Consider the following 13244-nt stretch of genomic DNA (forward strand, 5'->3'; position numbering starts at 1 on the left):
GTTGCACTTTTTACTAGGCTCAAATTTTACTCATTGCTGGCTAATGTATAATAAAGCAATTCTAAACCCAAGCTTTAACATATTAATATAATTCCAAAAGTTTTCAGTCTTCATTTCAAATCATCTCTAGTGATCCTGCTGTAAACGTCCTTGTTCAGGTACTTCCTGTTATTGGAAGGCAACTGTGCCCCAATTGTGCTTCTGCATTGTCACCCTGTCATATTTGCCCCCTGTGGCTGTGTTAACACACATTGCACATGCATGGTTCATGGTTGTCCTAATGAGAAAGCCAGTGAATGTGCAGATAATTCTATAGTGAATGCATGTAGACAGGAAGTGCCTCGAAAAGTCTGAGATCAGCTACACTGAGATGCAAAAAAGCGAAAACCGTATTTTATAACAAAACATACACAATGCTTTAGCAAACTAAATATTGGCCAGTTAGGGTTTAGACCTACTTGAAATCGTACACATTGTATGAGGCACTGCTGCTTCATAACTTAGAAAGCAGCAAAGCTACCACATTCTTATTATAGGGCACACAATATTAACTCAGTCTTTAGACTCTTCATAGTAGGCATAGCCACTGGCATACGTCCTGCCCAAGTTCAAGTGGCCGAAAAGATCTGTGGCCTCGGTATCAGAATCCTTTTCTCCTTCCTCATCACCCTCATCTTCATCATCTTCATCATCTTCCTCCTCCTCATCATCGTCATCATCGTACGTATTGGTGCCACCAGAAGCCAGATTCTTCCAATAATTGTCATAGCCAGAAGCTCCATTTTCGTCCTCATCTGCTCCGCTCTGCCTGCCATACTTGAGTGTTCGTACTACAAACAAGCAAAAGAACAGCTTAGAAATGCACTCTGTGGCCTTGATCTGACTATACTGCCTCTAGATTCCAAGGCAAGCTCTATAAACTATACAGGCTTACTACTGTACTTCCTGCACTCTGCCTACCTACACATCCAATCATTCATAGTGCAAGCCCCATGAACCATACAAGATTTTTTTACTGTACTTCCTACCCTCAGCCTACCTATATAGCTGCTAAATTTCAGTGCAAGATCCATAACCCAAACAGTTTTACTACTGTACTACCTGCCATCATCCGACCTATATAACTGCTGATTTCAGTGCAACTTCCATGAACTATAAAGGTTTACTACTGAACCTCTTGCCCTCAGCCCAACTATACATCTGCCAATTTCCAGTGCAAAACCTCCTGCCCTCAGCCCAACTATACATCTGCCAATTTCCAGTGCAAGCTCCATTAAATATACAGGCTTACTACTGAACCTCCTGACCTCAGCCCAACTATACATCTGCCAATTTCCAGTGCAAGCTCCATTAAATATACAGGCTTACTACTGAACCTCCTGACCTCAGCCCAACTATACATCTGCCAATTTCCAGTGCAAGCTCCATGAAATATACAGGCTTACTACTGTACTCCCTTCCCTCACTATACCTATACATCTGCTAATTTCCAGTGCAAGCTCCATGAAATATACAGGCTTACTACTGTACTCCCTTCCCTCACTATACCTATACATCTGCTAATTTCCAGTGCAAGCTCCATGAAATATACAGGCTTACTACTGTACTCCCTTCCCTCACTATACCTATACATCTGCTAATTTTCACCCATGCTCCATGAAATATACAAGCTTAGCACTGTGATTCCTGTTCTTAGCATACTACTATGTATCCTTCACTCAGTCTAGCTATGCATCCATTAATTTACAGGTTAAGCTTCATGAAATATACAGACTAACTGCATGCTTCATAAAATATTCTACTTTCAGAAAGGCTTACCAAAACTGAAAGATAGTCCACTAACTAAATGGCCCTTTCCTCACAAAGACAATATAAGGCACTTTTAAAGCAACTTTTAATGACCATAAAAATGTTCTTTGATCAAGCTAGGTGGAGTAAAAAGCAGAAAAGTGAAAAACACACTTACTAGACATGCTAAGGTTCTTTGTTTGTTGTGTTTCATGGCCACACTTCGGGCAGGGGGGTTCCTTGCCTTTCTCAGTCTTGAAAACTTTGCTTCGAGCATGATCATCGCAGAAACATGCCTGTCCAAATTAAACCCAGACATTATTTACAAAGCAATACCACCGACAAGTGCATGATTCTTAAGAAGAAAAATGCTTAAATTAGCTTAAAGCGACACTAAACTTAGGGCTCCTGAGAATGCCATCATGCAGACACTGTCCTTCCTTCTGGAGGGTGGCTACTTTTGTTCCCCATGGTCCATGTGTGTGTTGTAAAGCAGCTACCACTCCAACCACACTCTCATGATGGTCTATAATCTCACTTCTAGTAAATGAGTAATCATTTGTGTGGAGATTGTAGTCCATCACTGGAGTGAACTTGGATCAGTGGCTATTTTACAACACACACAGGGGCCAGGGGGAACAAAGTAGCCACCCTCCAGTTCACCAATTCAGAGATGATTTGAGGATCTACAGCTGAGTGATAAACAAATAAGGTCCAGTATAGTTAATAGTTAATGTACTTGAATGCATTTTTGATATTTAACCCCTGAGTTTAGTGTCACTTTAATAATGACGGGCACAAGAAATTCCACTTCTAACTTGATTTAAGACAAATGAACACACACACTGTATATATATATATATATAATCTATATCTATATATCGAGATCAATCTAGTCGAGATCTATCTATCTATCTAGTCGAGATCTATCCATCTATCTAGTCGAGATCTCGAGATCTATCTATCTAATCGAGATCTATCTATCTAATCGAGATCTATCTATCTAATCGAGATCTATCTATCTATATATAGATACACATATACATACACACACAAACATTAAGAGTGAAAGAACCGGTTTCCTTCTCTCAGCCTGTAATCTTTTTTTATCAATATTAGTCATATTTACCTTGCAGCGCAGGCATGAATGTTGACCTAAACGATTGCAGGAGGCGCCTGTTTAACGAAAAATTATAAACTGTTGTCAACAAAAGACAAACTATTTGACCCAAGGTAACATGGAGGTTGAAAGAGATACTTGGCAGGCATTATCTAAACCTGTCAGATGTCTCCCAGCTGCCAGGTTTTGTGCAAGGAACAATTTCTCCATAGTGGTCCGATACTCTCTCTGCTTAATCAGTCCTACATAAGGGAGGGGGGGAGGGGGTGTCGGACCGCTGCAGAGAGGCTGCTGCCGTCACACAGGAGCGATGTATGTATAAGAGTTCTGCTGCCTGGCTACCACAATGTGGCACACAGTGGAATGGCGGAAGCACTCAACACACACAATGTCCAATGCGTGCGTTTATTTGCATGCAGATGGCAGGGGCAGTGGGGTTGGTTTTAATTTTTAACTTTATTTTTTACATTATCACTTTTATTTTTTACATTTATATATAGTTTTATTATGGTTGACTTTTTTGAGAACTTAAAAAAAATTATTACTTCATTTTATTCTCATCACATAGGGTCTTAAAATCCCCTATGTGATCGTTTGGAGGTGACAGGTTCCCTTTATGGAACCTGTCCTCCGCTCCAACACAGAACAGATGTTCTGTGCAGTTCCTGACAGCTGAGACAGGTGGCGCTGTGATTACAGCGCTCCGGTCCCAGTGCTCACACAGAGCACGGACGTTCTTTGTCTGCTCTACACTCTATGCTAAGCTTATGTGCCGTGGTCCCGGGCCCCCCAGAAGAGCCGGGGACCCGAAAAATGTGTGGCAGCGGACATCATCGCTGCTCGTTTGATCGAAGTGATCTGATCAGATCACTTGTACTAAACGAGCGTCGGCTCCCCGCTGTACATTTAGCTCTGCTTGTCCAAAGCATGGCTAAATGTACAAAAGCCGCCGTCACACGGGGCACCGCGGAGAGGCGGCTGCCGTCACACGGGGCACCGCGGAGAGGCCGCAGCCGTCACAGTGTACTGCAGAGAGGCCGCTGCCGTCACACAAGCACAGCAGTCTGTCTGCAGCATGCAACTGAGCACAGGAGTTTTCTGCCATAACAGGGTTACAAAGAGAAAACACAGTAAGAAGATGATCAGTTATTGCTCTGAGCCACCCCAATCTGATTTGCATAATTTTCCCATTAACTACAATTGGGTTTTCAGATATTTCCTCATTGACTTACATTTAAAGGTTTCTGCTTCCAAGACTTGGCAGCTTGCCTGGTGTTCAAACTGGTCATCTTCACACAGGAAGTTGTAACAGAAGGAGCAACAGAATATCCTGCCACCTGAATAGCACAAGATTAGAAGTGCCAGGAAACATTAGTACCATAACAAATAAAGTTGAAGCATATTTGAAATCATTCAATTCAGGTTTGTGCCTGCGCTCTGAAAGCCTTTCGATTCCTTGAGGGAAGGGTGTTTCGGGGGAAGAGAACAGGCAATGCCTCAACACGTCACCAATGTTATTGCTGCCAGTCTAGGTTTCTTGGCAACTGGCTAGTATTTAATTCAATACACAGAAGTGCTTAGTGAAACATCTAGAGCATGTGTTTACATGGCCTTAAAGCTAACCTGTGCTAAAGTAGAACTCAGCCGCCAGGCAAAATGAACAATTTTGGGCCCCCAGGAGTTTTTTCCATTAAAGTGCAAATGCACAGCAAATTCGCACATTATGGCAGTGCAATGCCCACTCACCTCTGTTGGTGGCACTTCTATCCTCACCTGGTATTCTTACGTGTTGCATCTTGATTGACCAGGCCGGCATAACATAACTTCTGCACATGCACACAGAAGTTACCTTTGTCCTGAGCTGTGCATGTACAGTTTAGTGTACACTAACAGGAACAAAGTGCTGACAGGCAGGTAGAAGCATCTATGGCAGAAGAAACTTACACAGTCTCTTCTGTCATCAAAAAAGCCTGCCTGTCAGCCCTTATTACCAAACCAACTTTAGTTCCACATGGGTATGCAAAGCACTCCTCTTTCTCCAACATGATAGTGTGGCGCTTGGCGATTTGCAGCTTGGGCACCCAGTGTTGTCACATGAGGCAAGGAGGGTGTCCTTAACCCAGGGTAAATTGTAACCTTTAAGCTCTTTACTTGTGGTGGCTGTATGGAGCACTAGGGGGGCAACATAAACTAAAGTATGTGCAATTACCTGCATGGGCAATGCAAATGTCTACTTGAAAACAGCTGCATACAAAAATGGAAACCGTTTTACCAAAAGATCTGTAGATATTGGCAGCTTTTTACTTGTGGTGGCTGTATGGAGCACTAGGGGGGCAACAGAAAGGTATATGTGGTTGCCTGCATGGGAAATGAAAATGTCTATTGGAAAACATCTTCATACATACATGGCAACCGTTTTACCAAAAGATCTGTAGATTTTGGCAGCTATTTGTGCAAGTCCACCACTCCTATCAAGCAAACATCCTGGCCTGGCACTGCCAGAAGCACAGCTTGTTCCAGAACATGCTAGCAGTAGATATATGCAAAAAAAAAGAGGGTTTAGAAACCCTTTAAGCTAAAAGGTTATGGTTTTCAGGAACATTAAAACTGGACTATATACAGTATATTTGCTTAGAGCTCAGTTTTAAACATTACAAAAAACTGTTTCACCATTTACATCAACCAGTCAGCAATGATTTTCTGTAACTCATGAAGAAAAATTCAAATTCCTACTTGTAATATAACAGCAAGAACTAGAAGTCCAATTATGTAGTCTTGATTTCCAAAAATACTTGTCCTCTATTCCTGTGGTTAACCCAGCTCCCTACTCCAAGGACTGTGCACATTGCTCAGGGCCTGAGGATAAGACACATGCAGCTGTATTATGAAATACAGCACGGGTTCCATCCACTTCCATACAAGGGATTAAGCTTTCAGAACAGTATATCTGCTAATGAATCAAGCCGTGAAAGTGTAGGCAAACAGCGGATTTCACAGTTGAAGTGCATGGGTGTGAACTACTGTTCTTGTCAAAACATTTTATTTCTGTGGCAGACATCTCACTGGAAAGCATATCCAGACTCTGACCTAATTTTCTCTGCATCAGTTAAAGCAATGCAGCTTGGTAAGGGACCTCAGGGTATTACTGTGACTGAATAGTGAAGAAGCAGCAATAAGCTGATGAGCCCTGTACTCTTACCCATCAGCCAGATCCCTGTGCCCTATGCAATACATTAAAGCCTTATTGACTTATAGTGGCTGCCCCCTCCTCTCCCAGTCATAGTCGATACAAGAGGGTCAAATAACGACAGATTGGGGTAGGCTATAGAAATACAAGAATTTTTTTATTGGCTACATAACTCAAGGGGTTGGCTTTAACGCTGTGCTGACACATGCATGCACACAGCAGGCATCACTGTTTGTGCTGGCAATGGACTCAATCGTGTGCTGTCACCGATAGGTTCCCATCCCAAGCAGTGATTGAGAGCTAGTAGGACAGGTCCCTGATGACTGCGATTGCCGATCACAGTGGTCACATGATCAGGAAGCTCATCAAACCCCTCCAGCGTTACAAATGCTTTAAAGGCCTGGCAGGAGCTGTCACTAAGGTAATTCAGTTTTGCCAACACTACGCTTCTGAGAGTAACTAGAATGACTTACAGCACTAGAGTGTAGTCTTAAAGTATATGTAAACCTAAATCACTTAAATTTCAATTTTTTCTTATTCAATTTATTCTAAAAGTTCAACCCCCTAGACTGAAGGCAGCTAAGTGGCAGAAAAGTCATACTGCAGGGGACAGTTCCAGATTGAAGGTAAGTATTACAGCAAAAGCTGCCCCTTTTTGATTTCTAAGTTTTACTGAGCTTTTTTTTTTTTTTATTTGAATTCTCCTTTAAAACTATAATAGGTGAAAATTCAAACTGTAAACAGGAAACAAAAAAGCAATTCCCTCTAGAAACACAACAGAGCCAAGGAAATGATTTCTGTTCTGTGTATAATTGTTTTTTTTTCCTGTACTGCTGGAACATTTCCAGCAGAAAGGTAAAAGAAGCTGACTAGTACCTGAAGAACAAGACAATTCACAAAACAAATCATTCACTGTTAAAGAAAACATTGGCACTGGAAGACATCTATAGTGTGTTCTCTTCCACCTGCACTATATACTTAACAAGCAATTAACAAGGAGAATCACTGGAGGGTTGGATCACCTGCACTCCTGATCATGCTCTTAACTCCTTCACCTCCTCGGTGCACAATAAAAAGCTTTAACAAATCAGCAGGAAAACTGGTGGTCCCATTGATTCAGATGGCAGAAAGGGCCAGATCTTTTCTTCCCAGTATAAATTACCTTTCTACTAACTTTAGGAAAGAAAGCCATCTGTTTCAGTTGAATCTTGCACAGAAAGTTGACTGCTGCGTTTATGGGCATCTGCAGGGGAAAGCCCAACAAGAATGTATTGTTTTTTTCTTTATCTCCCCTTTATTGGTGTTTGAGGAGGATCTTCTAACCCTCACATTTTTAGGACCTAGGTACCCACCATTATAGCAACATTGGGAAATAGGTGGCAGTTGTACTTCTTGAACTTATTGCTTTGGTAGATGGTCCTGGATTGATATTTGGGAATCTATAAATAACAGAATACAAAATAGGACTGCTGTCTATGTGAAAGCTGATGAGCCACACACTGTGGGTCTTATGTGGCATCCTCCCTGTTTTTAAGTGACATTTGTCAGGTTTAACTGTTGTATCCTGAGCGCTTCTAACCACACACACGTAAAGTATTGATCCAACATAAGATCAATCATGTATCGCGATAATTGCAATATGTGATACATTTTGACTAATGCAGATTTATAGGATGTAATTAGGAATATTCTCCATCGCTCCTGAAGAAGTAGTGTTATTCACAATGAAACGTGTAGAATTCTGCCCTTACCCCATCAGACAAATCAGAAATGAAACTCTATAAATAATAGACATTTAGTGCAGCCTTTCTCAACCATGGTGCTGTGACACCCTGGTGTGCGTTCTGGTTTCCTCAGGGTGCCACAAAATGTTGTGGTACTGAAGCTATAATATGGAGGGAGGGAAATGAAGACTGATGTGAAGGGGGCTCCTGAAGTAAAGCTGGAACTCTTATGTGAAAGGGGGGCTCTGATATGATTTGGAAAAATGGGCACTTTGATGTGATGGGGTCTGAGAAACACCTTTGTGGCTGAGTTATAAAAGGGTTTGCCCAGCATATAGCTGGGTGAACGCAGTCCACACATCACTACTGTCCCTAGATTAAGCTTAGAGCCAGGGCACTTAGCAAACCCTTTAACAAATCAACCCCCCAAGACTCAATTTGAGCGCAGCCAATCAATTTCCTGAGCTGTGTGGAAAACAAAGAAAGAAGCGGATACGTTTCTACTTGCTACCCCATCAGTTGAGATAGAACTTGTCTCCAACACTTTGTATTAGTTAGGAGATGCTCCTGGCACAGTAGATCCAGTACCATTTGTATTACAGTTAATCAGCTCAGAGAAAAAGATATTTCATCCTGTTTGATCAATCACATTTCTACCATATGTGCAAACTTGCCTGTATTTATCCATTAACATGGAAACTGGAAAACATCAAGTGATCGGTTTACACATACGTTCCAAAGTCAACTTTAGAGTTTGAAGTGTAGACAGCTGTGGAGTGAATCTAATGGCAGCAAACAAATACTGCAAAGCTGCTTTAAAAGCCGGTCTGGCCAAAACAAAGCATAAGTGAGAATACTATTTACAAATTAATATTATTCTACACTACTGTACAAAACCAAAATGACCACAAAAGTACAGTTTGCGTGCACAGAGTGTAGGTAAAACTTTTCTTTTTGTCTTGGTTACCACAAATACAGATAGTGATGGGAAATCCATACATTTTGAAATGGTCACAAGATCAGGATATCTAAAAGCATATATATCCCCTCTCTTTGAAGTGATCTCTTTATTCCTGATCTTTCTCGAACACAGGGAGTAAAAGGAGAAAACTCCCAAGAGTAAAAAGGCATAAAACACACACAAAAAACAAAAACACGAATCTTAAAAGGAGAACTATGGGGTCAGGGCTTTTCCCCATAGTTCTCCTTAGGGTAAATGTTCTACTCTATGCAAAATAATACAAATATTACATTAGGCCACTAAATGGAGCCGAGGAGCATAGGAAACAATACATTCGAACTGGGAAACTCCAACTAGTGAGCATAATGTATTATTACAACAAATTACATTTGAACTGGAAAAAAAAATCATTTTTGGCATCATTAGCACAGAACAAACATTCACAGATATTTGCAGGGTGAAGGGCCCTGTGCATTGTTAATAATAAACTCCATAGCCTGTTAAATACATTCAATGTGGCTGCCAAGTAAAAAAAAGGATAGTGAATAAAGCTTCCATATAGCCAATTTTAAACATGGATTCCTTTTAGAGATGCAAGGCAAGCAACTCTGTCAATAAGCAGATCATAAATTATTCATGCTGTACTTTAGGAGCTTCCAAATACCACGTTACAATTCAGATATGCCATTTGACTCTCAAATGCTAAACAATGACTTGATACATTTCTTAGCTCATAATGTAATGACTGTCTTTATGTATTAACATACCATGGTCCCAGACTGATCTTTCACATTCAATACATTCGGCAGAGGTCAGGGGACAGCTGCACGCATGGACACTTAGGCACTTCTTGCCGTGGCACACCCAGGCCTCACAGAAATCACAGATTGCACCCTGGAAGGAGAGAGATACACGAGAAAAGCTAGAATGTGATTATACTGGTGTCTTGCACATTGAAACCACACACAACAATGAATAATGAGTGAACTGCTAATACTACCCCAAAAACACTGATTAAACAATAGTCAGCAAGTCCACTTAAAAAAACTCCTGTATTACAGGCTAAACAAGTACAAAATCCAGTTACCATGTGATGCACAAGCCTCATAAAAGTAAAAACACTTCCGTTACCCTCCCAAACTGAGCCAAATCCACATTCATTATGACTCACAATCAGAGAAGGCTGCATTAAATTTGACCTTTACCCATATCTTTAAAATAACAAAACACACCTTTAGAAATGTATAGTAAAGACAATCTATAAAACACACATACTTCTAGAGAATTGCCGGCTTTGTATTCTTTGCATATCTTATTTGTCTTTTCTTCCCCAGTCTTCTGACAGTGGCCATGTTTACTAAGGGCAGATTACTAGCTCTCCTATTACTTCCTGGATTTTTGGCACATGTGGCTAGACACCATGGACATCATCTCACGGGAGGAAAATGCATTTCCCCGAGATCTCATGAGATTACAGATTTCCCAGCAATGCTCTGCTGATGACAAAACAATCCCAGTGTGCATTGTTTTGGCAAACTGAAGTCGTTTTGCACCTTTAAAAGCAGGAAGTGAATGCTCTGCAAGTGTATGTATTTCACAATGACAGCATTCTACATCTGACATGTCTATGGTATTATTAATCATCATACATAGAGGGATGCATTGGTAGAATTTGGTTTTGGAGTGTAGAGGTCTGCTTTAAGTGAGCTTTACTGTCAGGTTCAACAGACACTTGTGGGAATTTGCAGAGAGACTAAAAGAAAACTGTACGTGCAGATGTACTTATAATTAGGGCCTGCAGCACAGATTGTTTTCACAGGAGGCCATAGTTCTACTTTAATTTGAATTTGATAAGTGCATTAGGTCTAACAAACCTTCCTTACTGCATCAGAGCATAATTGCACCCTCTTGTCACTTGTCTCTGTGCAACATCCCTCCACGAGTGCTGCGGAGGGCTGTGCAGGGAAACCGTGAACACAACGATTTGGATTCAGGCCAGTAGGAAAATAAATGAAGCAAACCATGAAGATTTTTCAAGTAGAGATTACGTGCATATGACAAATACCAGGATATAAATTAAAGTTATTCAGTGGGCATGCTGTATAACCCTGAGTGAGTCAAAGTACAAAATGCCCCTGTAATAAACATCCATGTAACTAATTTACTAAAGACTGAACAATTTTATAAAGTATTTGACACTTGACAAACCCAATATGATACGGACTTCCCGATCAAAGCTTTCTTTTGCCAAGACAAAATAGACAATAGACACCTCATAGGCCAGCGAGATATCAAATGCACGTCGTTTCCTGTAAATGATCTCTTTATAAGAATGTGTGGCTTGTGCAGTCACTGCACCTCAGTAAATCCCAATATCCTATTTGTATTAAAATATACATTTGCTGTGCTTGATGCGGTCCAGTCACAGTGACCATTTAATAATAAGAAAAAAAAAACAACTAAAAATCACTTGGGAATGTTTATTGATAATGATATGCGTCTAAAATCCTGCATTATAAATAACAGAAAGGTAAATGTGTACGAATGAAAAGTTGAAATACAATATACACAGTTCTTCCTACTAAACAGTGTATGTATTTTAAACTGTCTAAAATGTACTTTTGTACTTATGGCACCATCTTGTGGTCCCCTAGTGAAAGCACACTTGTGTATGTTTGGCTAAATGAATGCATTTGTCAAAGCAAAATATAACAGCATATAATGACACATACAATGTTAGTGTTGACATTCACTTTAAAAGAAATATATACATTACATGCATATTCTCGAAGGGGGATTTATCAAAATCTGGAACAGCTGTGCACAGCAACCAATTAGCCTCCGTTTCATTTTCTGAATCTTAATTGAACAAACTGAAGAGAGAAGCCGAGGTTGCCCTGGGCAACTGCTCCAGATTTTGTCTGCTCCAGTTTTGATAAATTCCCCCCCTTTATGTTTTGTCTAGTTAAAAACTAGTATGTTAAAATACCTGTTGATCTGCCAGGGATCCAGTGAGCTCCTAACTTCCTGTGCCTTTGCGGCACAAAATGCTCACTTGATTTCTGTCAGGATCATCAGATATTTTTCTGTACCTGCAGTGGTTTTAAAGAAGCAAAACATGGGGAAATGTGCATATAATTCAAGAGATGTACCAAGTAGTTTTGTTTTTATTTTTTGGACATACACTTTCAGAATAAAGAAGACCTCCAATATAGAGCAGAGTTCCTTCAAATGCAAAAGTGAGTTTTGTCCACAATTTGTCCAATGTAGACTGCCCAGTGTGAATGAGGCCTAACTCTGCCAAATTGGGATTAGTGTCGCTTACAGATGTGGCCCGTCACCCGGTTATTAACTTGAATGGGTAAAAGAAAGCCAAGTATAAACAGTGTGGGATGGCAGTTAAGTGAACCTGTTGCTTTGCCTTTTCCTTCCCTGCTTCTGGGAATGCAGGAGCATGCGCTCGCCGACTGTGACAATGCTGGAGACAAGTGGCTGTCAAGTGAAATATTTTTAAAAAATGCTCACAAGCAGGCTGAATATGACAGAAGGGAATGTGTGAAGTCTCTGCTGGAACACTTCCTCTATCTGCCGGTCAGCAATTTTATTCTGTGCACTGAGCTACACATGCACAGTTTTAGCAAGATTCTTGCCCAGACAAGGTAACTCCCATGGGCATGCGCAGGAGTCATCTGGCCCTGGCCAATCAATCGAAGACTCTGATCCCAGAAGCGCACTGGGACGAAAATGCCAGTGAGGGAGGACAGCGCATACATCGTTGCTTTGTACTAGGGATGTTCAGATACCAAGTACCGTACTCGGTACAAGTACAGATACTTTTCCAGCTCCAAGACTAGACAAGAGAAAAATTCTAAAGTTCGAAGGGAGTTGTCATTTTTAAAAGGAACATACGCAGCTCCTGGGATTTGTGCATTACCGTTTTAATGCATTATTTAAAATATATATCAGTGATGCACCGATGCCATTTTTACAAGTACTGATACGTGTCCAAGTACTCACACATTTTTGTTTATGGTCATGTGACAGTTTTTTTAAAAACAATACAGACTAATGATTTCAGGACAGTGGTGGAGAGCCGGAGCCAGGTCCCAGCTGCAAGTTGGTAGTTCTCGTATCGGCACTGGCATCTCGACATCCCTACTTTGTACACTAGCACATTATGGCTAAAAAGCTCCACAGGGGTCTTATTTTTTTTGTTTATATATATATATACACATACATATACACACACATATACACACACATACACACACGCCTATGAAAATGTAGGCACCGTCAGTGCAATAATACATTCACTCCCCAGACAATGCACAAAACGCACTCATTTTACGATCACTGGCCTTTCTCTGTCACTGTCCTGCAAATGTTTTTTTATGCATCATGATCATTTTGGTAAAGAGAACAAATAGCAATAAAAATACAAAATTCAAAATTATATGAATCTTG

The 13244-nt window shown here is 40.7% G+C and overlaps 1 protein-coding gene across 1 annotated transcript in view; it reads right to left on the bottom strand.

Moving 5' to 3' along the window:
* Window positions 1-412: 412 nt before the first annotated feature.
* The window catches only part of ZNF330 (zinc finger protein 330), a 27127-nt gene continuing 14295 nt past the window's right edge, over window positions 413-13244 (bottom strand). Inside the window, exons 5-9 of the mRNA XM_018563414.1 lie at window positions 9548-9674; window positions 4141-4245; window positions 2918-2964; window positions 1967-2084; window positions 413-830 (exon numbers count right to left, since the gene is read on the bottom strand). Coding sequence (XP_018418916.1) covers window positions 553-830; window positions 1967-2084; window positions 2918-2964; window positions 4141-4245; window positions 9548-9674 — 675 coding nt within the window. The 3' untranslated portion in view covers window positions 413-552. The remainder of the gene's footprint in view (window positions 831-1966; window positions 2085-2917; window positions 2965-4140; window positions 4246-9547; window positions 9675-13244) is intronic.

The sequence above is a fragment of the Nanorana parkeri genome, unplaced genomic scaffold (genome assembly GCF_000935625.1).
Source record: "Nanorana parkeri isolate BGI_ZX_2015 unplaced genomic scaffold, ASM93562v1 scaffold662, whole genome shotgun sequence".
NCBI lineage: Eukaryota > Metazoa > Chordata > Amphibia > Anura > Dicroglossidae > Nanorana > Nanorana parkeri.